Below are 26785 nucleotides of genomic sequence, written 5' to 3'. Positions count from 1 at the left end.
TTCTTCCTCAAGACAGCTCCTACTTAGATACGGAGAACAGAGAAAATAAAAAGGAAACAGAAGGGAAAACCTCAAAAATCAAAGCAGAAGCAGATCGAAGGAAGAATGGAGTGCGTGTTCGGTCTAGTAGGCAATGGCTTCGCCATAGTAGCGGCGGACACGTCGGCGGTTCACAGCATCCTCGTTCACAAATCCAACGAAGACAAGATCATGATCCTCGATTCTCACAAACTCATCGCCGCTAGCGGTGAATCCGGCGACAGGTTCCCCCCTATCTTTTTTTTTTTAAATCTCCGTATAATCTACGAATATATGTCCTTATCTTCACGTTCTAATAAAATTTTTAAAAAAAAATTCATCAGAGTGCAATTCACGGAGTATATCCAGAAAAACGTGGCTTTGTACCAGTTTCGAAACGGTATTCCCTTGACGACTGCGGCCGCCGCTAATTTCACTCGCGGTGAGCTTGCCACTGCCTTAAGGAAGGTATAAAGTTTATTCCTTTTTTACAGTTTCGATTTAGGGTTTGACTTATAATTAGGTTTTTATTAGTTTTGAAATTATAACTAATTTTACATATCCCTTAATATTTGTTAAGTTGAAAATTTGTAGAATTTCTATAAAGCTTTTCAATTTCAATTTACTTGTTAAACTTTTAGCGGCAAAGAAGAATATAAATCCATGTGGAAGAAGAGTGTTATTTTAGAGTTGACACTAGTTAAAGGTTGACATTTTGTGTCGGAGTCGATATTAGCTATAATCGTTTTAGCTTTGCTTGATGTCTCTCACGGTCTTGCATATTTGAAGAATTGTTCAGCCTGTGACATAGATAACTTGTTCTGAAACCATTTTTCTAGACCAATGTAGAAATGGTTTGGTGGGTTTGATTAGTGTAAACCTTTACCAGGCTCTCAAGTATTCAAGGGTGGGTGTAGTCTAATATGATTTTATCGCCTGTTTTACCAGAATTTGTGGCAATTACTTTGCTCTGTTTACTGCATAATCCATTGTACTAGATATAGCATTGTTGATGAGTGCTAAACTATGATGATCAAGCTGAAAGTCTTACATGGAAAGAGGCAAACTCTTATTGTGCTTTTATTTAGAGCTGCATATGTTATAAAACTATAGCCATTTTTGGGGAGGTTCGTGGGTAATAGCAACTACTTTTTGGGATCAGTTGAGTTGAATCGAGTGCTTAGCTAAACCATAGGAAGTTCTGAACTTGCTGGGAAACATTTTCTCTGCTGAACTAAACAGTTAATGTTGAGCACTGTATTTGTTTGTGATGCTTAAAGTTGTTGGATGCTGAGTCAATTTGAGTGGCTATCGTCTTCATTTAAACTCCCAATTTTTGTTTGTCCTTTGAGCTGTACAATTTAGGGATTTTATGTGACGTATTAGAAGCATGTGAAAATGGTGTGGTTTCCCATTTTCATATGTTCTTGAATGAGATTTTTGTAAAGATATTTATTTTTCAGTGCAAAAAAAAATGTAATTAAACCTGGTACTATATATGATTGATGTGGTTTTGGAGCTTGGTAATCAGAACATTTGCATCAAGGACATGTACTAAACAAGGCTAGGCAATTGTTTCTTCGGTGTTCTGCAAGACAATTACCTGTGCTTGTTTATGCTAGAATCTTTAGTACTAGAAAGTTATAATTCTGTGTAAACTTAATTTAAGATTGAAAGTAGAGTTGATGCTTTTATGGCATGAATCCATGACCCACTGGTGCCTCACTTCAATTTAAATCGGATGTGGTTTCTGATGGAACATCTTGTCAAGCTTTGTGGCATTAATCCTGGTTTTTTTGGTTTGGAATATCATGTTAGAAAGGGCTAAGGTTTTTCAGGTTACATGAAATTATGTTGTTGCCTTTTCAGCTCGTGTGATGACTCTGAGCCTATGTAATTCCTTTTCATGTCTTTGAGCCAAAAAAAAAAAAAAACCTTTTCATGTCTGAATTACTTTTATGTCTGGTCAGCTGCTTCGTGCTGGTGTTCAGTTCCTTATCAGTCTTTGTGGTCCTTGAATCTTGCATTAAAGAGAGTTATTTCTTCTGTTGTCTCTATATATCTCTTACTCTTAGCAGTGAGGTTAATTTTCCGAGCTTTGATTGACCAGAATGAACTGACTAATTAATGAAGAAAAGATAATGCAAAAGTGTTTGCTCTTGAGCCTTGCTCTAGATAAGTCATCTGCTTTTACAACAATAAATTTTATCCAATAAGACGTGATTCAAAATTTGATCTGCAGTTTTAAGCAGTTGGCATTTGCACTAGGTATATGCATTCTTGTTGCTTTTGTAAGTACTTTTGAATGCACCTAAGATATATCTCCATTCTTGCATGAGACATGCACCTTTTAATTCTGTTGTTTGCCATAGCAAATGCTGAATTTTTTCTCCTGCTCACCTGATTGTTCTTTTACTTCTGTTGTTAACGATAACTGATTTGGTCTTTCCAGAATCCATACTTTGTGAACATCCTTCTTGCTGGCTATGACAAAGAGACAGGCCCATCTTTGTACTATATCGACTACATTGCTACACTTCACAAGGTTGATAAGGGAGCATTTGGTTATGGATCCTATTTTTCTCTTGCTATGATGGACAGGCACTACCACAGTGGCATGACAGTGGAAGAAGCCATTGATTTAGTCGATAAATGCATAATGGAGATCAGATCAAGACTGGTTGTGGCACCACCGAACTTTGTTATCAAGATCGTCGACAAAGATGGAGCTAGGGAGTATGCCTGGCGTGAATCTGTCAAGGATGCTGAAGGTGCTTCAGCCTGAAGATATATCCTGGATTTTCTCTTCCATTCTGGGTGTTGAATTTGCATGTACCGATGGGAAACAATGTCTGAGCAGCAAAAACTTAGTATCAAAAACTATTTATCCACCCTCTGTTGCTTGAATTGATGATGTTTTGAAGTGCAAAAGTTTAGAAAATGTGATGATATTTATTTTGAAGTGGAAACCATTGATGGGCAAATCTTGTCTATTGGGAGTTATTTTACTGAAATATAACTAAAGAGCTCTGAATTAGGCATTTTAGCTTCTTAATGCAGGAAGATGTGTTCCACTCGAGACGAGAAGTTGAAAGCATATGAGCTTTTTTGAGTCTTGGCTCATCTCCATTTTCCTGCAAAGTTTAGTCTGTCTTACCACAGTTCACAAGTGGATGTGTGAAAAGGCAAATAAATGGTAGATCAAAAAAAAAAAAAAAGAGGATCGAACAAATCAACAGTATCAAACTCATGGGAGAGGATTCCATTCCAAACCTCCCTGATCTGTATTTTCTAGCAATGGTACCCAGAAGTAGGAATACAAGTTTTGAGTTTATTGTTTAAAGCTACATTCAGTAAATCTCATGTTTGAGTTTGACCCAGTCTGGACGATGTGTACCCGTAGTTAATACCATGAGAGTGAAGCAAGAATGCAAACAGGATTGTCAGGTTAAACATTCTGATTAGGCCAGGGATATCAGTAATTCTTTTGTTTAGAGAATTTAACTCATAGGCAAGAATTTGATCCTTCAACAAACATATGAAGCCTGTCAATGTTCCGTCAACTAGTGCTTTATTCATTCATTTATTAACCATTCTCCAAATGCCAGAAGAGGAGGAACAGTTCTTTTTTCTATTTTCCTTTTTCATTTTCTTAAATAAGGTATTCAATGTAACCGGAATACCAAATTATAACGAATAATGCTATGTTGCCTCGACATTTTTAGTATGAAAGTTGTCAAACATTCATTTTTTTGTTTTTATTTGAATAGTTTCAAAATTAAAAATGTTCGCATCCTTTATCATTCCTCTTTAATTATATATTCCTAGTAAACAATCTAAGGGCTAAAAAAAAAAAATCTAGTAGGGCAAAACTACGCAGAGGGGAAGCTCTACATCTCATCTCCCAGCCTGAACTAGAAAACCGGTTCAGTACTGACGTAGAGTAGATGTCAATGGAACCACCGTGGAACCTCGAAGCTATCTAAGCTCCTTTCGAACAGGCAGGTAATTAGGTATGACTAGGCTTGCAAAATAGAAAAGTGCTGGCAAAGCAGCAATGGTACATGTCATTCTGCCATAATATAAGCTCCCAACTTCTGCTCTTAACTGCTTGATATCTCTCTCTCTCTCTCACACACACACATATTTGAGTCAGCCAATAATATTGGTTTTTATGAGAGATAAGGAAAGAAAACAGAGAGAACATGAAAAGTGAAGTTTGGCATGTGATAATATTGCCAAAAGGTTATATATGAGCAAGAAAGCTATAGCAGATCAATTGCTATTTTAGGAAAATAAATGAGTTGAATGAATTTGAAAGGTCTCATGGAGCTGATTCTTGTTAGGTTCTGCTTCTAGAGATACCTGAAATTCTAGTTTAGCTGTTTCTACTGATTGTCAAGTATGGCCGGTTTTACCGCTCGAGCGTTTCAAGCTCCTGATGATTTGAGAATCATGGGCATCGTCCCCGTTGGCCGTTGCCCACCATCTTTGTAACTTTACGTTTGAATCAGGGCCAAAAAGACTACTACTTAATTTTAATACAAGGTCTGATATTTCTTTGCATGAACAAATTCAAAAGAAAGGAAGAGGAAAACATGGTAGTAATTTCAGGCTTCTTGCAGAATTTGCAATTCAGAAAGGCCGAGTGCAAGGGCAGATCATACAGGCCCTACTTGACTGGAGTCCTCCCCTCGAAATCCGAATTCATTGGATCCTTCCACAAAATAAAGCCAATTGGCCCAAAGAATCAAACAAACCAAGGGGATGCAGCCACGTCAATCTCCTAAACAGGAATGGCTTTTTCTCTGCCACCTTGGACTCTCATATCATATACTCTTTTGTCAAGAAAAAGAGCATGTACGTATTCGCAGCTTGCAGGGTCAAACCTTCTGGTTGATGTGTCATTATCTTCTTTTTTTTCTCAGTCATTTCGTTTCTTTACTTTTCTTTCCATTCCCTCTCTTTTCTTTCCAACCAAACAGTAGTGTAAATGATTTCTCTTTCTTTCGATTTTTTAAAAAGAAATTATACAATGCCGATAAATCCAAGGTTTTTTAGTTTCCTAACACCCCAGAGTCCCTTAATTCCGGCATTATCTGTATCTGCATTGACCACTGTATCTTTTGTCGCCTTTCTTTCACAGTATTTTTGTAGCTTTGCTTTCTGCTGAGGTGGGTTTTTTGTTTTTTTTAAATCTCAGTGTGGGTGGTTTTTTTTTCCAAATCTGAGGGTGGGTTTTTTTTTTCTTTTTTTCTCTCAGCACAAGCTTTCTTTCCTCATTGTTTTATACACTGACTCATGCTCACGTGCTTCGTACGTATTGAATTGTATATTTGAAAATGTTGGGTTTTCATTTTCTGATAGATAACGGAAATCCTTGACCTTGATTATATTTCTGCTTTGATTTTCCGTCTTCTTGCTGATTGTCGTTATCCTGTTTTTTTGGGTTAACTCGTTACTGCTCATAAAGAACTCTGGTGATTGAAAAACTCTTTAACTTCATGGCTGGTTTTCTGATGATAATGAAAATGCTTAAACTCGATTGTCTTTCCGCTTTGCCATTGTCCTGTTAATTTGTTTATTGGTGATTGCTCATAAAAAAAAAAGGTTTATGCTTATAAAAATTTCAACTTTAAGGCCTTGCTTGTGCTTCAATCCTGAACTGTACATGATTGTCATTGCTGATGATGCTGAAAATGGATTTCCATTTTTTGCAGTTGTAATGTACTTTGTTTTAAATGTATAAGCCTGCTTTTGTAAGTGGCTAACGATTGTATATTTTGAATTTTGTTTCAAATCAGTTTCCGGTTGGTGATGGGAATGACTGGTGACAAGTGGGATGATGAATATTCTGTCATTGGAGACAAAGGAGAAATTGATTTCATTGATTATGAGAACGATAACTCTGTGTGTAATTACAATCCACTTGAAGAGGGTCCTGTTGTAGTCTCTGCACCATTTTCTTTTATAGATGGGAAGCCTCAATCCGTCTTTGTGGGAGAAACTGCTTTTGATTCGATCACTATCAGAAACACCAGTGGTGATCCTATGGATTTGTGGACTAAAATTTATGCATCGACTCCTGAGGATTCCTTCACTCTTTCTTTGATGAAACCTCCATCAGCAAATTCTGAAGGAAATAGAAGCCAAGGGTTCATTGAATTTTTTGATTTAGAGGACAGAATGATACAGCCTGGAGAGACTTTAACTATTTGGCTGTCTTGCAAAGCAAAGCAAATTGGCTTGCACACTACAGTTGTGCATTTTGATGTGGGAGGTGATAGATTAGAAAGAGTGGCCTTTCTGTTGGTCGAAGATAAGATCTCACAATCTTTGGCATCTAAGAAGCCATATTCTAGAGGACAGAGAAAGAAACAATTTGCTGTGGATGCATTTGTTACTGGATCACGCCCAGCAAGGGCAATGGAACGAGGTTTCAAAAGCAGGCTTCCCCGGTATGACATTCCAAAGGATATTAGAGAGCTGGTTGAGAGTAAGCAGACTCCTGATGTTATTAAAGCAGGTCTAACAAAGGATAATTATGCATCTTACTTCAAACATCTTTTAATCTTGGAGGAGTTACAACTAGAGGTAACTCTAATCTTCAGTAAGAAAGAAGATTAATATTCGTGATGTGAAATTATTGTTTATTTTCTTCTAAGATTCTTCTATTTTTGTTGGCTTCAGGAAGACATGAGGGCCTATAACATGGAGAATATTAACATGAGAAAGAATGGAAAGTTTTTATCGCTTAAGGTCCCAGGGCTTGCTGAAAGAAGGCCTTCACTTGTCCATGGAGATCATATTTTTGCTAAGCTCCCTTGTCAAGATGCAAGTGAAACATCTAGAGTTTATCAGGTCTGTGTACATAAAAATTACTATATGTTTCTCCTTTTAGCATTGAAGCACTTCCAGCCTCTTTGTGTGATATTTGAATGATTCTAGACGCCTGGGTGCTGCCATGTCAATTAGGTCTATATGTGACTTGATGCTTAGATACGTACTTTACTCCTTTCAAGGTCAAGCATCATGGATCATTAAAAACAGAAGAGCAAGGTATATCTTCATGTTTGATAGATAACGCTGTAACATGTGTAATTCTGATACCGCTCATCAACATAATCTGTATTAACAGGAATGCATCTACCCATGACTGCATAACACAAACTGGGTTGTCTTATTATGTGAATCTCAGTATCTATGTATTACGCATGTGGTATGGATTTTCTGATATTTTTCTCACTCTTTCCCTTTCCTTCAATTTCACTGGAGTCTTTAAAGTTCCTTGGCCCTTTTTTCTTTTGGAGAATCTTCTGGACCTTTCTCCATCACTGAATGTGGTGATTTGCAGGGTTTTATCCATAGGGTAGAAGCTGATGAAGTGTTTTTGAAGTTTGCACCAGAATTTCACTTGTCCCACATAGATGAGAATCTTTATAATGTACAGTTCACATATAACCGAATCAATATGCGGAGGTTATACCAAGCCATTGATGCTGCAGAAGGCTTAGAGTTAAATCTCCTTTTTCCATCTGAGTCCCCGAAAAGTAGGCTGATTGAAACGACTCCTCTGGTGCCCATATCTTGTACACTTAATGAGGAGCAGATGTGCTCAATTGAGATGATCCTTGGCTGCAAAGGAGGACCCCCTTACGTGATTTATGGGCCTCCAGGTACAGGGAAGACCATGACAGTAGTGGAGGCAATCCTCCAGCTCCACAAAACTCAAGATTGTTCTCGAATTCTTGTCTGCGCCCCTTCAAATAGCACTGCTGATTTCATACTAGAGAAACTCCTCAATGCAGAGTCTGTTGAGCTCAGAGAGAATGAAATATTCAGACTCAATGCAGCTACACGTCCATACAATGATGTCAAGCCTGATTTTCTTCGGTTTTGCTTCTTTGATGAGCTTGTCTTCAAATGTCCTCCAGTTAGTGCTATCACCTGCTACAGAATCGTCATATCAACTTACATGAGTTCCTCCCTTCTCTGTGCAGAAAGTGTTCCTAAGGGCCACTTCTCTCATATTTTCTTGGATGAGGCTGGTCAAGCTTCAGAGCCAGAAAGCATGGTCCCTATAGCCAACCTTTGCCAAAGAGACACAGTTGTCGTGCTTGCTGGAGACCCAATGCAATTAGGCCCAGTTATATACTCCAGAGAAGCAGAGACTCTCGGACTGGGGAAGTCATACTTAGAAAGGCTATTTGAATGCGAATTTTATTCTGAAGGGGATGAAAATTATGTAACAAAATTGGTTAGAAACTACCGTTGTGACCCAGAGATCCTATATCTCCCTTCATTGCTTTTCTACAATGGTGAATTGATCCCTTGTAAAGATTACATAGGTTCAGTCTTGAATTCAGTTAAGTTTCTTCCTAATAAGGAGTTCCCTGTCTTTTTCTTTGGCATCCAAGGCTTTGATGAGAGGGAAGGAAGTAATCCATCATGGTTCAATCGGATTGAAGCCAGCAAGGTTGTAGAGGTTGTTAAGAGTTTGACAGCTAGTGGCATTTTGAGCCAGGAAGATATTGGTGTTATAACCCCCTACAGGCAGCAAGTCCTCAAACTACAGAATGCCCTTGAGAATCTTGACATGCCTGATATCAAGGTTGGAAGCGTTGAACAATTTCAAGGACAAGAAAGAAAAATTATTATCATATCTACTGTCCGATCAACAGTCAAACACAATGAGTTTGACAGGACCTACTGTTTGGGATTTTTGAGCAATCCAAGAAGGTTTAATGTGGCCATTACCCGTGCAATATCTTTGCTTGTTATTATTGGGAATCCCCACATAATTTCCAAGGTATCAATTTTCACTTGAGGTTGTCATTTACTATCAAATATGTTGCTACTCTTTTTTAACTTACCTGTGTTCAACCAAATAATGTCATTGCTGTAGAATCATCACAGGCATTTTATCATACCTACAGCCCAAAAATTCAGTTTTTTATGTTTAGCTGACTGTTTAATCTTCAATGCATGGCAGGACCCATACTGGAGCAAGCTTATATGGCGTTGTGCAGATAACAACTCTTATCAGGGCTGTGCTCTTCCTGAGAGGCAGGTGTATGTTGATGAAGTTTCAATTGAGGAGGATTGCTGGAACCATGATGAAAACACCCATGCTGAAAGTGGATGGGTTCAAGGCACCATTGAAAGTGAAGTTCCCAAACCTGTTACAGATGAAGCTGAGTGGTCTGACGGTTGGAAATGAAATACTAACCCTTCAAGGGTTGTTTCACTTTTTTTTGCCCTTATTTTCATATGACCTTTTTGCCTGCGTTTGCTTAACAGTGACAAATGTGATGAATTATGTGTCTACTTCAAGTGATAATATGACATAATGGTAAAGCAAAAATGAGATCTTCTTACACTATTACCATCTGGATTTCATAATGCTTTGCTGACAGAAAGTATTTTACAATATCAGTTTGCCAATTACAAAGTAATATATTGAACGAATTGGGAGATCTACATTACTGTCGGTCTACAACTGAATCTAGTTAAGCAGAAAAATCATCATCCCAAGTAGAAACGAACTGCTCTGCTTGTAAATCTGGGTTGTTGCAGAAGAAACAATGGCTGGTTCTACTGATGAACTTGGTGGCGGTGGTGATCTTACAGCAGATTCCGGGGGTGAGTATATTAAAGCTGATGAATCATTATCTGAACCTGTAGAACGATTTTCTTAATTTTTCTGCACCAATAACAGTTTAATGCTAATGCTATAGCCTTCATATACAATTGAAATCTTAACAACTTTTGGTATCTGCCTATTTTCAGATTCTTAGGACTGGTAATAACCCTTTTCATTTCATAAAACGAGCGATGAACTACCCTTTAAAATCTGGTTTTTTTCTCTTTTAAACAAAACCAGTAACATCTGGTCATCTATGTGTATTTCAAACAAATAATTTAGGCTTGCATTTGGTCAATTATACATGAAAAAATGAAAAGGAAAAAAAAAAAAAAAAGAAAGAAGAGAGTGTTGGGCTTGCTTACCAGAACTGGAAGGTTTCAGTCTCCCTGAGTCTGTGGTGCTAGGCAAAGGCGGCAACGCTGGTACACCTGATGCATAATCGTAATAAATAATGGCATACCATTACATTAATCAATCAAAAGATTAAAGGCCTGGAACCGTATTAATTCTAAATCAAGAACTTAATTTTGATATTTGGAGTCAAGATTACTGTTTTTTCTACTGAAAGAAAAGAAAAGATGATAAAGAAATCAGTGAACTAAACAATTAGGTAAAAAGAAAGAAATCAATTAATTAAATAATTGGGTAAAAAGAAAAAGATGAAAACCTGTAGAGCAAAGCGAGTACAGAGAAGTGCGGTTCTTGGCCCTACAGAAAGAAGACAGTGAAGCGACCCTGGACTGGTTCAATGGGAACCCAAAGATCAACGGCTGCCGGAGGATGTAACAGAAACAGTAACTGTCGCCTGATTCGAAAGCTGAGGACCAGGCGGTGCAGCACTGTGGAGCGACAATGTCGGTCGCGTTGTTTGGCGGGGCTGACACATACGGGAGGCAGGGCGAGAAAGCCACCAGCTCCTCCACGCAGCCTGGCTGCTCAGGTGGTGGTGGCAGCGGCTGTGCCGCCACGGCAAGGAGGGTTAAGTGGAGGATCGCTATGAAGATGGTCGTAGCCATGGCATAGAGGGACAGAGAGAGAGAGAGGTTGTTAAAAATCTGTTATACTGGAGGGCGCTTAGGTAAAATGGGAAGGAAAGTGGCGGGAATGGCCGTTAACCGTTAACCGTTAACCGTTAGCCGTTAGCCGTTAGCCGTTAGCCGTTAGCCGTTAGCCGTTAGCCGTTAATTATTTGGGAGAAGTCTTTCAAAATTGAAACTCTTTTGAGGGCTTGGGCATTATTTTTCAAGCCCGGACATAGTTTGATTAACTTATTTTATTAAAAAATATTTATATTGTTATTAAAATTTAAATCTAAAATATGTTAAAAATATTAAAATATTATTTTATTGTTTTAATACATGCAATTGAAAGTGATCTACAAGAAGGGCTCAGGGGTGTATACTTTTGGAGTGTTAGCTTAAACAGATATATATATATATATATATATTATATGCAAATGTTCACTAGTGTAATCTGCATCTGCATGGCTTCGAAAAGCAGGATTAAAGTTTTAAGCTAATAAAATACATCCCTGAAGAGCCAAGGACAACAACAACGAAATTTGATGAGCCAACATCTTGGTTTTCTCCTTTCCATTTGATGTCCCGTTTCTCATATCAGACACGTACGATACCGGTTCTGAATTTTCAATCGAATGCGGCTTCCTTTGTTCTTCAGCGTGGCTATTGTCCTCAGTCAAGTTCAAGGGAACCTGAATCTGATCCTGAGCTGGGGGAGCAAGAACATCTATAGAAGGCGCAGAAGGTAGAGTAAGATTTCTTTCCGGACTATCTGGTGGAAGCACCACCGGCATTGGAGCTAGAACTTCACATGAGAGAGAAAAAAGAAAGGAGATACGTTATGCTTAAGAAGGGAAGTAAGGTCATATCAGGAAAAGAGTATTGATATCCGACATTACCTCGACAGAGGGTCAAGGAAGGCACTGGTATGTAACAATTTGACAATGGCAATGACAGTGGGGTGCTTAAAGGAGCAATAAACGATGACAACAGTGAGCACAAGCAATTATATCCGGTTTGGACGACTTGATTAAGGGCCCTGCAGCATGCAATCTCAATGGAAGAATTAATACCTTGATTGAAACACTGCCCAAGGTCTACATCCTGAACAGAGCAGCCTTGCATTTGGCTGTTAAACATGGGGGCAAGCTTGAAAAGCACAATTGCTAATAGCCAAGTAAACACCAATGAAACTTGCAGTCCCCGTAAACCCATGGTGTAGTGAAGAATTCTAGTTATATGTATAATGTGCCTTTCACGGGAGTAACATTGCTCCCATACTGACTTCAGCAGTACCTACCAGTTACTACCTCTCCTCCCTTTGCTATCTTTTGAAACAATGGCGAAGAAAATGCAGGGTGTTCTGTTTTTCCTTAACAGAGTGCTCTGAAAATGTCACAATCTCACAAACTTGTAGTTAATTATAGGGGAAAAAAGGCTATATTTTAACTGAGTTTCCTTAGAACAGCATGCCAATCTTGATGGGTGGTTTGGTAAATCGAGATCAGTCACGCGCATTGTGAGAAGTAGGTGGGTGAATCAAACAATACTTCTCGTAACAAACTTTGAGGTTCTAATTTGATGACCAAAGCGTGAGTGAGGCATGAGGATGAACATGAATGCTGATCACGTTGATCAAGAGACACATTCAGAGTTACTGCCTTGTATGTTTGATATCTTAGCTGATTTTACCAATCGTTTACAGATTTTTCGTTTCCATTTAAAACGTCAAATTAACCATTAGGCATGAAAAAACTGTCACTAGAGAAATAAACAAATCTTCTAATTTACTTATTCAGTAAAACTTACACTAATATCATTTTATTTAGGAACAATCACCCAATATAGCTCTCAAAACAATTGTGTCACTCACACCCCTAAAAGAATAAACTTCTCAAACAAATGGATTAATACGTAGAAATAGGAGATATCGCCGCCTAGAAGCTCTTGAAAATCACAAATGCTAATGTGAACACCACAAGGAATGGTGAAAAAGAGTAAGCGGGGTTGGCAGATGACGGGGTAAGAACAGGGCGGCTCCCTGTAGTGGCTGTTGGGGCCTCAGAACCCACTGTTGAAGATGGCGGAGTTAGAGCCGGTGTGGTGTCGGATTCTGGTGCCTCAGCGGACGGTGATGGTTCAGGCACAAAGGAACCTGTTCAGGAAAACAAAATTAACGAAATCAATATCACACTGATAATTGCCTTAGGCTTTGTGGTAACTCAAATGCAACAGCTTTCACAATTGAGCTGAAAGAGCAGTTCTATTTACCCTTTGGGCTTAGAGTTGGTGAAGCTCCAGGAGACAAGGTGGGTGAGAGTGCGATCGGACCTGTGAAAGAATAACTAAACCGATAAGCACATATGGTTCAGTTTATATTGACCTCATAAAATAAGAGAACGAACTCTGCAAACGTGCAGCTCTGGCCTGTTTGAAGTAAACTCTATTTGTCCCATATAAAATTTGAGTCAAATTAAAGCAATTTGTAATGGAATCCTATCATCATTTTGGAAAACATACCTGGAGCAGGAACAGGTACACCAGAGGTAGCTGCAAAACAAGAAAACGTTCATTTAGTGATTTCATTCGATTAAAAGGACAAAAAATGTAGAAATGTGATCCTTAATGTTGTATAGGTTGAATATATTTCACCTTTGCATTGGACGGGGACACTAGGCATGTTACAAGCCCGGGGAAGAGAGATAGCTAGAGTTTGGTTGATTGGTATCTGGAAAGGGACACCTCCGGTCACAATGAGGCAGAAACAGCCCATGCCACCACTTGTGAGGGTCTTAAGAGATTGGCAACAATCTGCAGTTGGTGAAGTACCATTGGCAGTGCTATTCCTAAGGAAATTCATACAAGGGGTGAAGGTACTGAGCATCGATGGATTGCATGGAGTATTGATCTGGCCATAAACAGGCAACATCAATGCTGTCAAAGCTACAAACAGAACTGGTACAAGGCGGGAAGATGCTTTGGAGAAACCCATCATACTGTGGTCGGGACAGACTTTGGAGGAGTTGATTAAGAGGAATTTATGTTGGTCAAGAAAAAAATAATAGATGATTGGATGTCGGAGTTTGGTGATGATTGGAAGGCAAAGGATGAGTGAATTTATAGAAGAAGGGGTTTAGGTCAGGTGGGCTCGAAGTTGGTTTTGAAGCTCAACTACCATAACCAATATTGAGTAAAACAAAGGAAATTGGTTTAGCCACGTAGTTAGTCTAATGGGACCCATTTTGACCTAAACCTGCCACGGGATGAAGTGCCAATGTTATCAATCGAAAGGTTAGTGAATCAGACCAATAGGAACCATTTGATGAATGTCCCACTGCAAGGTTTCACTGAATCCGCAAAAGATGTGATAGAGAATCTTTAGTTAACCTGACTTAACCCACTATTCTTTAAGCAGTTGGCTGTCTATTGTTACTCAAACTACTCCCATTTCGTGTTTCGAGTCACCGCAAATTATAGGCAATTTAATTGTTTAAGGAAGAAATTAATCTTCATTCTTTAATTCTTTCGGGATGGTTTAAACGTTTAATTTTGTTCACTACTTGAATATGAAAGCAATTTTTTGTGATCTTATGAGCTACAATTCAAACCAATTAACATCTGTATTATCTGATAATTTAATTTTATCATTTTATCTAAATTTACAAATTTAACAACAGGCAATTTATAATAGCTAACTTGTCTTAAAAAAAATTTTGACATAGTACTTTAAAAATTCCTTTACTATGTTGAAAAAAATTCAAATAAGATTTTTTTTATTATGTTTAATTAAACATTTATAATTTTATTTTGAATTAAATAAAATTTTATAATTAATTAATTATCATTAATCAAAATGACATTTATAATTCTTATGTCATACCATGTTAACATGTATTGATATAACATGATGATATATTTATTCACCTACATTAACATCATCTAGCTATAAAATTACAAATATTATTTTAATTAATAATAGTTAATCAAGGTTACTCATAAAGATATATTTGACTTAAAATAAAATACATTAGTTTGATAAAATAAAAAATTTATTTAAATATTTTTAAATAATTCAAAAAAAATTAAAATATTATACTAAAAATTTCCATTCTAGTAGGAAGCACTGTTACAGTCCATGATCTTTTCTCATTCATTGACGGTAAATGAAGTTTCCCTTTTCTTATGTTTTAGTTTTATTTCTCACATTTCCCATGGTAATTTTGTTTGAATTAAACTCGGCATTAAATATATGGTGCGGTGCCTAATTTTCTTAAACACTTCCTTATAAAAATAAAGTTATCAGGATGCTTGATCCATTTATTTATAAATAATGTTTTTTTATCTATTATCAATATCCATATCTATAATATAAATAGAAGTACGGATATGGAAAACTTTTTGATAGATAAAAATATCATATTTAGTTTTTATATTTAGAATTTTTTTCTTAATTTTAATAGTATTAAATATTGTAAAATTTCAATTATATATAATTGAAATTTTAATTTTCTTTTATAAATAATTCAATTCAATTATAATATGTATGTCTATTAATTAACTTTTACATTTGAAAAATATTTAAAAGATATATACAATTATAATTGTTATTTAAAGATATATATATATATATATATATATAGGGACGTGGAATCTACAATCATTTAAAAAAATCTGTTCTCTTTCTTCAGGGGCATATTACTCTAGACAAATAGTTGTCTGCCAAGTGTCAGATCCTAATTAATCCTCGTCGATGGTGTTAAATTTGTAGTATCAGGTTACCTGACATCTTTCGTCAATTATCCAAAGGTCATTTTCAATTCATGCATTTGGGCCAGCATAAGCATCTTGAGTAAATATGGGCTTTACATATATCCTTTTAGTCTTTACATATTTAATACCCCAAATTGACACATGTTACTACGTTCTTACGAGGATTATATAGCTTACCTCAGATTGTATGTTTTAGTTCACCAATAAGCCTTAATTCGAAAATTTACTACAAATAATCCTAATTTACTGATTTTCTATATAAATCAGCCCCCTTCCCTGCACCAGAATCCAACCCAAACTACACAATCTACAACTCCTGCTCAAGGTTCGTGCGGCACTTCGGCGGGCATCTGTTCTATTATAGTCAAATGGCCTCAAGGAAGATCACCGGGGGTTTAGTCCTGCTCCTGGTAGCCATGCTTTGCACAAGAACCATGGCTCAGTCAGATTGCACCAGTGTGCTAATCACCATGGCTCCATGCCTCAATTACGTGACAGGAAGCTCCTCAACCCCTTCTGCGTCATGCTGCTCGCAGCTTGCTAATGTTGTTCAATCACAGCCACAGTGCCTTTGCATGGCGCTCAACGGCGGCGGTGCGTCGCTGGGTGTGTCGATTAACCAGACACTTGCTCTAGCACTCCCTGTTCTTTGCAATGTGAAAACTCCACCCGTTAGCAAGTGCAATGGTAAAAGCCGATATGTTCTCTTTTTTAGAAAATGACTACATTTTATAGTTCAGCCATGTAATTTAGAGTTTGATGCTTTAACTTTTTGGTAGCTGCTGATGGACCTGCAACTGCAATATCTCCTTTTGATTCTCCAGCGAGTTCTCCTCAAGGTTTACCAGGCGGTTCAGCTGACACCCCAAGCAGCTCATCAGCATCAGGTCTTCTCATTGGTTCTATACCTGTCAACATATTGATCATTCAGGCTTTAGCTAATTATATCAGCTTAAACTTTAGAGCTTCTAAGTTCAAATCTTATATACACTGTAAACTTAGGTCTAGCTAGGCTTCTATCTAGCACATGGAGAAGCTAACAATAACATAAGCATAATTTGCTATAGTTAGATCCTTCCATCAACTCGAACTTAGACCAGTACTTCTGCTAAAAAAGAGAAAAGGTTACACATACTTTTGCTGCTAACCTATACTCTACCTTGAAAAATGCTTTCTTGGAAGCACAAAATGTGTGACTTAACAAAACCTAAGGAAAATTGATGTAAGAGCTTAGAACCACGCAAGAAATAACCTTAATAGTTTCAAAATCCTAAACCCCTTTGCTAAAACCTAAATTGTTGGTTTCAAATTTTACTAGTTTGAGGAAAAGTTTGAAACTAATTTCGACATCCACATGGGGGTCTTTGTCCATGGAGCAAACTATATCAATAGGGGGTCTATTTGAAAATATAGTTCGGTTCAACTTTCACCGTCACTGTAAGTACATCAAAGCGGTTCAATCATCTTCTCATTCTTTTATTGAATGGATGCAGGCGGGTCTAAAACAGTTCCAGCAACTTCCAGTGAAGTTATCATTAAGATGCCGATTCAGCTCATCCTGTTCTTGCTGCCCATAGCTTTATATGCTTCCATTTCCAGCAATTTCTGAGGCTGCTATGTGGGATATCTTCATGCTTCTATTACTGTTTATGATGCTATCTACTCGTGTTTTGTTCAGCATTTCATTGTCGTTTTAACAAAAGTTTGTATGGTTTGGCTTTAATTACCTCTTATATAAAGCTTGTGTGGTTTGCTAAGTTCATGCATGAGTAATTCAAAAGGTTGTTCACGCTTCAACTGTAATGTCTTTCAATGATAAGAAACTTATCTTTTATATTTTGAGTAAATATCTTTGAATCCAAAAAACGAAAATAACTGGACCTTGGCCGGTTTAAAGCATGTTGAACATTTTATTTTTTATTTTCTTTGATATTGAAAATCCCTAAATTTTGATAATTTTTAACAAGAGCATAATATATTTGAAAAAATTCCTAAACTGTTTAGGAAGATTTAAATAAGTGTTTATTCTTTTATTACATTCAATTATATTCTTATATTTTTATATTGAGTTAAATAAGTTTTTATAAATAATTGATTAACTGTAAACTGTAGTTAATCAAATCATCCCTAATTATTTGTAGCTAGTATAATGTATTAGCATGTCATAGTAGATGGTGCTTATATGATATGATAACATATATAATCATGTGATATTATTATCTTTCGTTTTAGTGTCATGTCAACTTCATATTAGTATAAAAATAATAAATGATAATTTAATTAATAAAAGTTAATCAATTGTTAATCATAAGAAATTATTTGATTGAAAGTAATAAAAATAAAAATTTAGTTAATTTTTTATATAAAAGAGAGAATTTTTTTTAAATTGAAAAAAAGAAATTCAAATTTTACTTTTTAAGTAAAGAATCATATATCAACTAATAAATCAAATATTAAAATATAAATCAAAAGTTTTTAAAAACATTATATCTTTAATAAATTTCTAATACGATGCGGGTAAAGAATTAATTAGCTCTATTTTCATAATGTTTTCACTTTTGGTTTCTTTTAAGGGAAATACAAAAAGTGAAGAGGAGAAGAAAATTCAGAAATGCAAGATTTTCAGTTTTGATTCGAGTAGGAATAGAAGTGCAAATGGCCAAGATGACAACTAGCAATAGTTTCCAATGCCATGAAGGCACCAACAACTGTCCCTCTCTTTTTACCCTTAAATAATTAGGGGACCTCCAGCAGGACCCAAAATGATTTCAAATCCCTCTCACCCATGATCGATGGGGTTAGGAGCAACCTACTCATGACCTAAGGATATGGCTGGCTCAACTTCTTTTTGGAAGTCCTAGGTCTTAGCCATAGTGATCAATTCAAGCTCACGCTTCAGCTTAGTTTACAGACCAATGGGGGAGTAATTTGATCCGTTTTAAGGGTATTGAACAAAGTTAAAAAGGACAATTACGAAATAGGAATCATTTACATTGAATTAATTAGCAGTACAAAATTGACCTTTTAAGTCATATTAAAACTATGTAATCTTTCATAATTTTCTCCCACCTCTTTTTCCCATTTTTAATTCCTTAAAAGAATGATTTTGCTTCAGTTTCCAAAGCCCAATCGAACCTTGCATGTTACACACTTTCATTACGTCTTCTCATTGATAAGAGAGAAGAGAAGAGGGGGAAATGTTAAAGAAATTGTAACAGAGAAAATAGTTAAAGTGAAACCCCATTTCTCTCTTCTTGCTATGATAAAAGTGATGGCGTGAAATCAATCCATGCACCTTGAAAATGCATCTACACTTTCCATCGTGTCAAGTCTGCTAAAATTAACAATGAAAATCACAAGCTCCAGGGGAATTGCCTAAACCTTTCAATCGAAATCTCCAAGGAATTTAACTAAAAAAAAAGAGACGATAGAAAACACCTGAACCAACGTAGGGGCAGCTGTCCTCTTTACCATGTCGATGACGACCGATTACAATTTTGTCTTTTAAATGTCTGCTCCTTGGTCCTTGAGACATGTGTCGTGTCCTAAATCATCAATGGGGGAAGTCAATTTTCTTTGGTCTGAAGCAAGAAAACAGAGTAGATATCATTTTCAGAGGATGCCCGACCCAAACATCTAGAAGAAGCAAGCAAGCAACGGCCTTCTCCAACACTCACAGTTTTGCTCAATGTCTTTTTTAACTTTGTAAGCGAATTTTTCTTCTTTTTAAACCAGATTCAGATTCTTAAAAGAGAGTTTTACAAAGACAAATTCCGTAGAAAGGTGGAGTCAGAAACACGTTATGCTTTCTTCATAGTTGGGGCTTCCAAGAGTGTTCAGTTTTGAACGTTTTAAACATCTATGCACCCTGCATCATAAATTCATCAACGGAACATAAGGTTGGTCACCCACAAAACCGCCCTACGTAGGTTTTTTTATGCTAACCAAACAAATAGTAATAAGCCTGAAGCCTCCATCATTGAACACTTCAGAGATATAACCTGTAGTTGACTATTGAATCCCGTTCAAGAGTAGGAAAGTTGGTCACCCACAACTCTTTTTCCAGACTTGCTGTTATTTGTTCCTTCCACAGTCTCCCTATAAAAACCAAACCAAACCATCCTGCCATCATTCCAAAGTTGCAGGAAATCAGCACAATCTTGCAGGAATTCTCAGCGATTACCCGACCAAGAGAACTAATGGCAAACGGGAAGATGGCAACATGTCTTGTCTTGGTCCTGGTTGCCATGCTTTGTGCAGGAGCTACAGCTCAGTCAAGTTGCACTAGCATATTGATCAGCCTGTCACCCTGCCTCAATTACATTACAGGGAACTCATCGACCCCATCCCAACAATGCTGCACACAGCTTGCAAATGTCGTACGTTCATCGCCACAATGCTTGTGTGAGGTCCTTAATGGTGGTGGTTCATCACTGGGGATCACCATCAACCAGACTCAAGCTTTGGCCTTACCTGGCTCATGCAATGTCCGGACTCCACCCATCAGCAGCTGTAATTGTAAGGATGCAATTAAATATTTCTTTCATATTTCAATCTTGAATAAATATCAACAAAACTTATTCCTTAGGTTAAAAGTTCTTCAATTAAGAGGCAATTAGATTTTACTCAAAATTTTTCTGATATTCCACTAACACCGACTGCTTGTTATCAGCTGCTTCTCCAGTTCCAGCGGATTCACCTGTAGGATCACCAGAATCTGGGAGCATAATTCCTACAGGTACAAAATAATTGTTGCCTTGTAGACTTTCTTTCATCGCCAGATTCCTGCCTTGCTTAGGCATCTACTTTATACTGAATTTTTTCACTTAACAAACAATCTCAATCAGTATGAAAACAAATGAGATATGTTCGCCCAAATCTTGTATATTTGTTCCTCAACTCTGTTCACCGGAGTAAATGTTTATAAAATGGGTGCAGGCGGTGGATCTAAAACTGTACCATCCACACAGGAAGATGGCTCATCAGATGGAAGCACCACCAAATTGTCACTCTCTCTTCTTATCTTCCTTCTATCGGCCACCTCATACAGTTCAATCTTCTCATCACATTGAATCTTCTTTAGTTTGCCCTACCTCTCATGACACCATCTTGTCAGTGAACATTTTACGGTATTCTTAATTTGTTACTTAGTTTCCCTTTAGTGTGGATACATGTAATATTTATACTTTTATCCCCTCCAAGGTCCATATGGTTTTGTATTGCTGAAGAGAGTTCTGGCTTCTCTTCCCTTCTAAATAAAGATTGTTTATGATTACTTACTGAATATATCTAATAGGGATTTATAAGCGTATAGTACTTCTAAGCAACAAAAAGTCAAATAAACATCACAGCAAGAAGTTAATGATATATAGAAGTAAACAAAAGTTGAAGCTCAAAACGTGTACACGTCTATGAAAACAATATTGCAATTCTGGCATATATTGGGGTCAACCAACAGCCATAAAATAGGAGAATTGATAATCAAAAGTTTGTAATTTCCTAATGCTGTTTTACCATTAACTCGCACAGAAGTGTAAAGAGAAGCATCTGGAGAACCACCTTGCTCCGCATAAGTCAGTATTCCAATCAGAGAATTCCTTCTAGCAGAATTTTAAAAGGTCACAGCAATGGTAAGACCTTTGGTGTGCATTGGCACTCGATAAAAGAAAACCGTTGGCCAAGCGTAACCATCTTCAATGATGTTTACTCACACAACTTAGTTCTCATATATCGTCATAGTGATTCCATCTTCAATTCATACCTGTTCCAAAGAATAAATTAACTTATGATTCAATTAAGCTAAGAAAGGTTTTCACATGCTTTTAGGAAGTAGTGTTTTGAAGCTGAAATTCGAAGGCTAAAAACGACCATATCAAAGGAGAGAAATAGCAATCTAAAGAGTTCAGTATGACCAAAACTTTGTCTTAAGGTAACCAGACCAGATGAAAGATAATAGAAGGACAACCCTTACACATGCTGTAGCCATTTGTCCAGATATCTGAAATCACTTCTCTCTAGTAATGTAGATAAAAGAGCAAAACAGGAAGCAACACAATATACTTAAGCTAACAACATGCCACAAGGAGATCCAGTTAAAGATGAAAAAGGGATCTAGAAACAGTCCCTTGATTTGCATAACACTTGCCGTGCATCCACCATACTTAAGCTAACAAAGCTTGAAAAGTTAAATGCCAGGGCAAGTATGAACCATGTGTAGCTTGTTCATGTTACATTTCTACACAAAAGAACGGTACCTGGACATTGGAAAGCAAAACAAAAAATCCACTTATAAATGTTTTACCCTAAAAACATTTAACATAAATAGACCAGAAAATAACTCCACCCTAATGAATCCATCTATTTTGCCCCCAGATATCTGCCCTAAATGGTTCAATCTAAAAAGAATATTTCACTCATACATTTGTTCCACAATTTACATTTGTCAAAATCAAAAAGGTCAAGGGACATCCTCTGCTCTCTGCACACATATCATCAATTGCAAACGATTATAATTCTGAAGCTGCAACCATATACTGCAGCTTGATCAGCATTGCACCCCTCACAAGAAAAAAGTAACAAGATTGCTAATTGTCATAACAAGATAATCAATATTCTTAAATACATAAACAAATTCAAAGATACATCCAGGATGAAGGTCATAGCTCATGAACATCAAACACGTACATATAGATGTTTCCTAAAAGCCTCACAGTCAGGAATGTGATCGTGATCGCACAAATTCTTCTAGTCTGTCCCAGACCTCCAGCGCTGCAGCCCTATCTTGGTGTCTCTTATTTTTGCTAATCTGAATAGTTGGGGCACATTGAGAAAAACAGAAGAAGAGAAATAAGAGGATAAGACAGAGGAAGAAGAATAGGTTACACCAAAAGTTGCACTAAATTAAGATGAAAAAACCATAGCAACTAAGGAGGAAAAAATCTTACCGAGATAATCTTCACATTCCATTGCTTCACAATCTTAGCAGACTCTACACTGTCATCTTCAAATCGCATAAAAAATCCAATAACTGCATAAAATTCAAGAATAAGTGTTTATTCTAATCAAGAGTGCACAATAAAATTAGATACATTCTCATCTTCCACCCATCCAAAAAACTAATTCTAAAACACTGACAAGTAAAGACCACATGTTAAAAGTATCAATTCTAAAACACAGAGCACAACCCCAAAACTTCATCATATCCATAATTTAATGCATTATACATATTAGACAAAATTCTCAGCTTCACATTTAACTTTTCAATCACGCTAAAAAAGACCCATCACAAATTAAATAGTAAAACTCAAATAATAATCCAGCTAAAGCTCAAAAACGCCCCCACTTACTCTTGTTAAAAATCTCCACATGATCCTTGAAAGGCCAATCCTTGAACTGCCACTCTTTCCCCAACACAAATACTGCCACAACACGATCCCAATCTTCCGGCTTCAAAGCAGAAGGCTTATCCCTCACTTCATACGCCGTTACTACCCTATCTCTGTCCCTACTAAACTTCTTCTGCACAGTAACACACTCTGGTCTTGCCCCTTTCATCTGCTTCACTTTCACATCAGTAGGCACAAAAACCCCATCTTCCAAAAACTCCTTCACATTATAAATAGTAATCAAAGTCTGAAACGCACTGGGCACTAAAATAATAGGCACTCCTTCCCCAATTTTGCTCCCTTTCAAATGCATTTTCGGCTTCGAATCGTATCCCACCATTTCATCCCCATAACTTAACCCCAATCGCCTCTCTTCAGCCCCCATTAATCTACTCTTAGCAACTAACCCATCTTTCCTCTGCTGGGACTCAAGTCTCTGCCTTTCTTCTTCCCTTTTCGTTGATGCAACAAGAACACTATAAAAATCCCTATTTTTACATTCCAGAATCCCTTCTCTATCCTTCAAAGGCTTCTCAATTGATCGAATTATTCCCATATAATCCGCAAGTTCTGTCTCTTTATCTTTAATATCGAAATGAATATCTCCAATTTCATCCAAAACAACATCATTGATATTACCTTTGGGTTTACTGCTATCAGGATCGAACCCAGAGGGATCGGGTCGAAACTCGTCGGGGAACTTCGGTGGGTTCCAAACAATGGAATCGGAGGTGGAAACTTTTCCGGTAAGGTAATCAAGGAGGGGTTTACGGTCGGTGAAAGTGACGGCGGGGATGCGGAGAGAGAGGGAGTTGTGCATGTAGTCCGTGTGCTTGAGATGGTGGTTTTGGATGTAGAAAACCAAGGTTTCGAGAGTGTAGAGGTTGCCTTGTTTGGAACGGTAGGCGGTCTCGCCGGAACATGGGAAGGAATAGTCGGTGCCGAAGCGGAACTCGTCGTTGACTCGGACGATTTTGTCGAGCTCGCCCCGGATTGTGAAGTCGCGGAGGGCGGAGAGTGGGTCCATTGCTTTTCGAGGATTGCGATTCCAAGAAACGGAAACAGAAACAAAAGAAGGGAAATCTTTTAGAGGGCCGACGGTTTTAGCAGATACTTGCGGTGTTCAAGTGGATTTCGTAGTGATCTAAGGGAAACAAAGATCCTGGTCAGTTCTGCTGACCTCCTTTTCTCCTTTCCTGTTGGAACTTGAGGGGATTTTATTTTTTAAAAAATGAGGGATTATACAATCATTTGTTAACTTTAATTTTTTTTTATAACAAAAATAGAACTCTAATTTTTTATGTTTGTGTTAAATAAATATTATGAGCAGCAGGCTATTATTCAAATAAAGATAATAAATTAATAATCGAGAAATACAGTGACAACTCTCCTATTTTGTGTTGCTGTGACTATCTCAACATCCCTTTTCCTCTAAGGATTTTAATTATTTCATACAATTGGTTGAACTGAAATGTTTCGCCATAGGCAGGGGCAGCTTGTCGAACATGGCCTACAAATTTATTTACAATAATCAGGAAACAATTCATCAAATTTGAGGATCAGTAGAGACAAGACTGAACATAACCCGGTCTCTAACTCTCCCCTTTAGGATGAAATACTTCCTTAAAACTCCTTCCTTTTGAAACCCGGCTTTCTCCAGCACCCTTTGAGACCCCACATTTTCTACATCAACCAGAGCTTCAAGTCTCTGCAAATGAGGCCATTCCACAAAAATGGTCTTGGCCACCATTTTCACAGCTCTTGTTGCAATCCCTTTGCCCCAGTACTTGGATGCCAAAACATAGCCAAGTTCACCCCTGCATTTATCCTTGCCTGAATTTGCTGTGACTGAAATGGCACCAATCGGTCTGTTGTCAAGGCATATTGCCCTGAACCAAGGGTGAGGTAGAACTGTGTTTCTGATGAAGTTTAAGCCATCCTCTTTGTTTGTGTATGGCTCCCAAGTGCAGAAACGAGCCACTTTCTCATCAGTAGCCCAGACCATGAAATCATCTATGTCTGAAGGATCTAATAGCCGAAGAGACAGATCGGAACATTCATCCTTGCCTTTGATTGTATCTAATTGAACAGGACAGTTTTCTTCCATGCTTTCTTGTAACAAAATTAGTGTAGGTCTTAATGTAAAACGAAAATTTTAAGATAAGAAGCCACCTGGGGAAGGGCGAGATGCAGATTCCCCTTGGCTATATACAACAAAAGGTAGTGGCCTTAAGAACTTGCCAGGAACAAAGGTATGGTGGATTATTGATCCTTCCTTGGAGTTGGGGGAAAGGGGAAAGGGGAAAGGGGAAAGGGCAAAGGAGTGCTTTGGATGGCCGCCCTGTTTGACTTGTGTATCGAGGCAACCAGTAAAAAACTCCTGCGAGCAAACTTCTTTTTTCTGAAAGTGACTAAGGAGCCTTGGTCGGCAAAATCTAGAATATTTTCCGTAGTAAATGAAATAGAAAAATAATCATAAGTTGCTATAAAGCACCAGTTGATAGCATCATCATAATACTAAATAAAACTTTCAAACTCTTGGCTTCACTTCAATGACCAGAAGAAAAAAATACCAGGGACCAAGCCTGCTTAATTTTCCATTACTTGGGGTGGTGAGCACTGGATGCATGCATCAACTGGCAAAGTTGTTTGTAACGTTTGCTTGTATTACGCCGCCCTCGGTTGACCACCTGCCGATTGAAGTAGCCCCAAGTTTTTATCGAAAAGTGAAAGCTGCACATTGGAAAGAATTCTATTGATGAAGGTATAGGTTTATAACAAATTACCACAAGTGTTTCTGGGTATATACTTTATTAGTGCAAAATGTTGAGAAATATGCTTAAAGAAACAAAAAATTTCAACCAATAGTTGTAGTTATCATGAAGTGCAGATAAAATTTATGTTACGTAAACTCTTGATTTCATCTTAATATATTCATATCTGATATTTTTTAAATATTTTATTTTTATATAAATATAATATTTGAATTCTCAAAATTAACTTAAAACTTATCAAAAACATGATATAATCATGTCTGGCATTTGATTTCAAGTTCATGTAATATAGGGTGAAACCATGATTCGAATGGAACATATAAAACAAACAGTTGCACCAAATAATGATGACTACAACCTTTACTTATAAAAAATTGACTTACTTACCTTTTGAAAAAAGGAAAAAGAACACTATTTTTACTTGCCTTTGAACAAGAATTCAAGGGTCTACTGATCCGGTTGGAAAGGCTAAAAGGTTTACGGGCAAATGGAATTGTGAACTGGTCGGCTACGGTCCTCGGCTTGTATAAAATGGATGATAAAAGTGTTCCACTAGATAAGCTTAATCAACATTAGGCCAAAAACAAAAGGCTATATTCAATTGAAGCCTTCGATAAAAAAACCGAGTACTAAAGGGATCAAAAAGATCCAGAGCAACTGAGGTCCAAATATAATTATACCAATGGAAATCACGCTAAGACCCTATGAACTATCAGATATCGATGACTTCATGGAATGGTCGTGTGACGATGAAGTGATCAGTCGAACAAGATTGAGGCACTTCAGTTCAAGAGAAGATGCATTGAGCTACTTAAAGGAAGTAGTCATTCCCCGCCCATGGTGCCGTGCTATTTGTTTGGAGGGCAAGCCAATTGGGTTCATAGCATTCAAGCCATGTTCTGCCAATGAAAAATGCAAAGGGTCAATCAGCTATGCTTTGGGCTCAAAATACTGGGGCAAAGGTATTGTCACAAAAGCTGTGAAAATGGTTGTTCCAATTGTGGTTAAGGAGTTTCCATATGTGGAGAGAGTGCAAGGTCTTGTCGACGTGGATAACAAGGCTTCACAGAGGGTATTGGAAAAGGCAGGGTTCCAAAAGGAAGGTACCCTTAGGAAGTATCTCATTCTCAATGGAAAGACTACTGATGTTTATGTATTTAGCCTATTGGTCAC

At 37.3% G+C, this 26785-nt stretch overlaps 8 protein-coding genes across 16 annotated transcripts; 4 read left to right on the top strand and 4 right to left on the bottom strand.

Annotated features, from left to right (window-relative positions):
- LOC110421436 (proteasome subunit beta type-2-B) lies at positions 1 to 2987 on the top strand. The gene is made up of 3 exons (XM_021435039.2): positions 1 to 263; positions 363 to 486; positions 2471 to 2987. Exons 1-3 carry the CDS (start codon positions 106 to 108, stop codon positions 2801 to 2803), a joined length of 615 nt encoding a protein of 204 aa, XP_021290714.1. The 5' UTR covers positions 1 to 105; the 3' UTR covers positions 2804 to 2987.
- A 906-nt stretch (positions 2988 to 3893) lies between these two features.
- On the top strand, positions 3894 to 9403 carry SDE3 (P-loop containing nucleoside triphosphate hydrolases superfamily protein). 7 transcript variants are annotated; one of them, XM_089784445.1, is made up of 7 exons: positions 3900 to 4023; positions 4644 to 4878; positions 5165 to 5192; positions 5823 to 6612; positions 6709 to 6879; positions 7373 to 8827; positions 9011 to 9403. In XM_089784445.1, exons 4-7 carry the CDS (start codon positions 5836 to 5838, stop codon positions 9236 to 9238), a joined length of 2631 nt encoding a protein of 876 aa, XP_089640571.1. In that variant the 5' UTR covers positions 3900 to 4023; positions 4644 to 4878; positions 5165 to 5192; positions 5823 to 5835; the 3' UTR covers positions 9239 to 9403. The 7 variants fall into 7 exon arrangements, with proteins under 7 accessions (XP_021291867.1, XP_089640571.1, XP_021291866.1 ...); XM_021436192.2 differs by lacking the exon at positions 5165 to 5192 and having other exon boundaries at positions 3894 to 4031; XM_021436191.2 differs by lacking the exon at positions 5165 to 5192.
- An 80-nt stretch (positions 9404 to 9483) lies between these two features.
- On the bottom strand, positions 9484 to 10683 carry LOC110422326 (Bifunctional inhibitor/lipid-transfer protein/seed storage 2S albumin superfamily protein). The gene is made up of 3 exons (XM_021436196.1): positions 10332 to 10683; positions 10027 to 10092; positions 9484 to 9696 (listed from the first exon to the last, which is right to left on the bottom strand). Exons 1-3 carry the CDS (start codon positions 10678 to 10680, stop codon positions 9524 to 9526), a joined length of 588 nt encoding a protein of 195 aa, XP_021291871.1. The 5' UTR covers positions 10681 to 10683; the 3' UTR covers positions 9484 to 9523.
- Positions 10684 to 11174: 491 nt separating this feature from the next.
- Positions 11175 to 11898, bottom strand: LOC149526870 (uncharacterized). The gene is made up of 2 exons (XM_089784546.1): positions 11583 to 11898; positions 11175 to 11488 (listed from the first exon to the last, which is right to left on the bottom strand). Exons 1-2 carry the CDS (start codon positions 11896 to 11898, stop codon positions 11175 to 11177), a joined length of 630 nt encoding a protein of 209 aa, XP_089640672.1.
- A 548-nt stretch (positions 11899 to 12446) lies between these two features.
- Positions 12447 to 13759, bottom strand: LOC110422005 (Bifunctional inhibitor/lipid-transfer protein/seed storage 2S albumin superfamily protein). The gene is made up of 4 exons (XM_021435761.1): positions 13336 to 13759; positions 13204 to 13233; positions 12955 to 13014; positions 12447 to 12838 (listed from the first exon to the last, which is right to left on the bottom strand). Exons 1-4 carry the CDS (start codon positions 13676 to 13678, stop codon positions 12621 to 12623), a joined length of 651 nt encoding a protein of 216 aa, XP_021291436.1. The 5' UTR covers positions 13679 to 13759; the 3' UTR covers positions 12447 to 12620.
- Positions 13760 to 15668: 1909 nt separating this feature from the next.
- LOC110421999 (non-specific lipid transfer protein GPI-anchored 5-like) lies at positions 15669 to 17281 on the top strand. 2 transcript variants are annotated; one of them, XM_021435750.2, is made up of 3 exons: positions 15669 to 16140; positions 16278 to 16340; positions 16947 to 17281. In XM_021435750.2, the coding sequence occupies exons 1-3, from the start codon at positions 15822 to 15824 to the stop codon at positions 17060 to 17062; spliced, it is 498 nt and encodes a 165-aa protein (XP_021291425.1). In that variant the 5' UTR covers positions 15669 to 15821; the 3' UTR covers positions 17063 to 17281. The 2 variants fall into 2 exon arrangements, with proteins under 2 accessions (XP_021291425.1, XP_021291424.1); XM_021435749.2 differs by having other exon boundaries at positions 16233 to 16340.
- Positions 17282 to 19052: 1771 nt separating this feature from the next.
- On the top strand, positions 19053 to 20739 carry LOC110421175 (Bifunctional inhibitor/lipid-transfer protein/seed storage 2S albumin superfamily protein). The gene is made up of 3 exons (XM_021434679.2): positions 19053 to 19971; positions 20126 to 20191; positions 20392 to 20739. The coding sequence occupies exons 1-3, from the start codon at positions 19653 to 19655 to the stop codon at positions 20523 to 20525; spliced, it is 519 nt and encodes a 172-aa protein (XP_021290354.1). The 5' UTR covers positions 19053 to 19652; the 3' UTR covers positions 20526 to 20739.
- Positions 20740 to 20806: 67 nt separating this feature from the next.
- PHP (PLANT HOMOLOGOUS TO PARAFIBROMIN) lies at positions 20807 to 24043 on the bottom strand. Of its 2 annotated transcripts, XM_021434676.2 has the most exons (4): positions 22800 to 24043; positions 22398 to 22480; positions 22138 to 22258; positions 20807 to 21214 (listed from the first exon to the last, which is right to left on the bottom strand). In XM_021434676.2, exons 1-3 carry the CDS (start codon positions 23863 to 23865, stop codon positions 22166 to 22168), a joined length of 1242 nt encoding a protein of 413 aa, XP_021290351.1. In that variant the 5' UTR covers positions 23866 to 24043; the 3' UTR covers positions 20807 to 21214; positions 22138 to 22165. The 2 variants fall into 2 exon arrangements, with proteins under 2 accessions (XP_021290351.1, XP_021290350.1); XM_021434675.2 differs by lacking the exon at positions 20807 to 21214 and having other exon boundaries at positions 21635 to 22258.
- Between the last annotated feature and the right edge of the window lie 2742 nt (positions 24044 to 26785).

Source organism: Theobroma umbraticum, unplaced genomic scaffold (genome assembly GCF_002168275.2).
Source record: "Theobroma umbraticum cultivar Fairchild unplaced genomic scaffold, ASM216827v3 scaffold_130.0, whole genome shotgun sequence".
NCBI classification, from domain to species: domain Eukaryota; kingdom Viridiplantae; phylum Streptophyta; class Magnoliopsida; order Malvales; family Malvaceae; genus Theobroma; species Theobroma umbraticum.
Note: the sequence above shows the minus strand (reverse complement) of the source record. Positions and strands in the feature narration are given on the sequence as shown.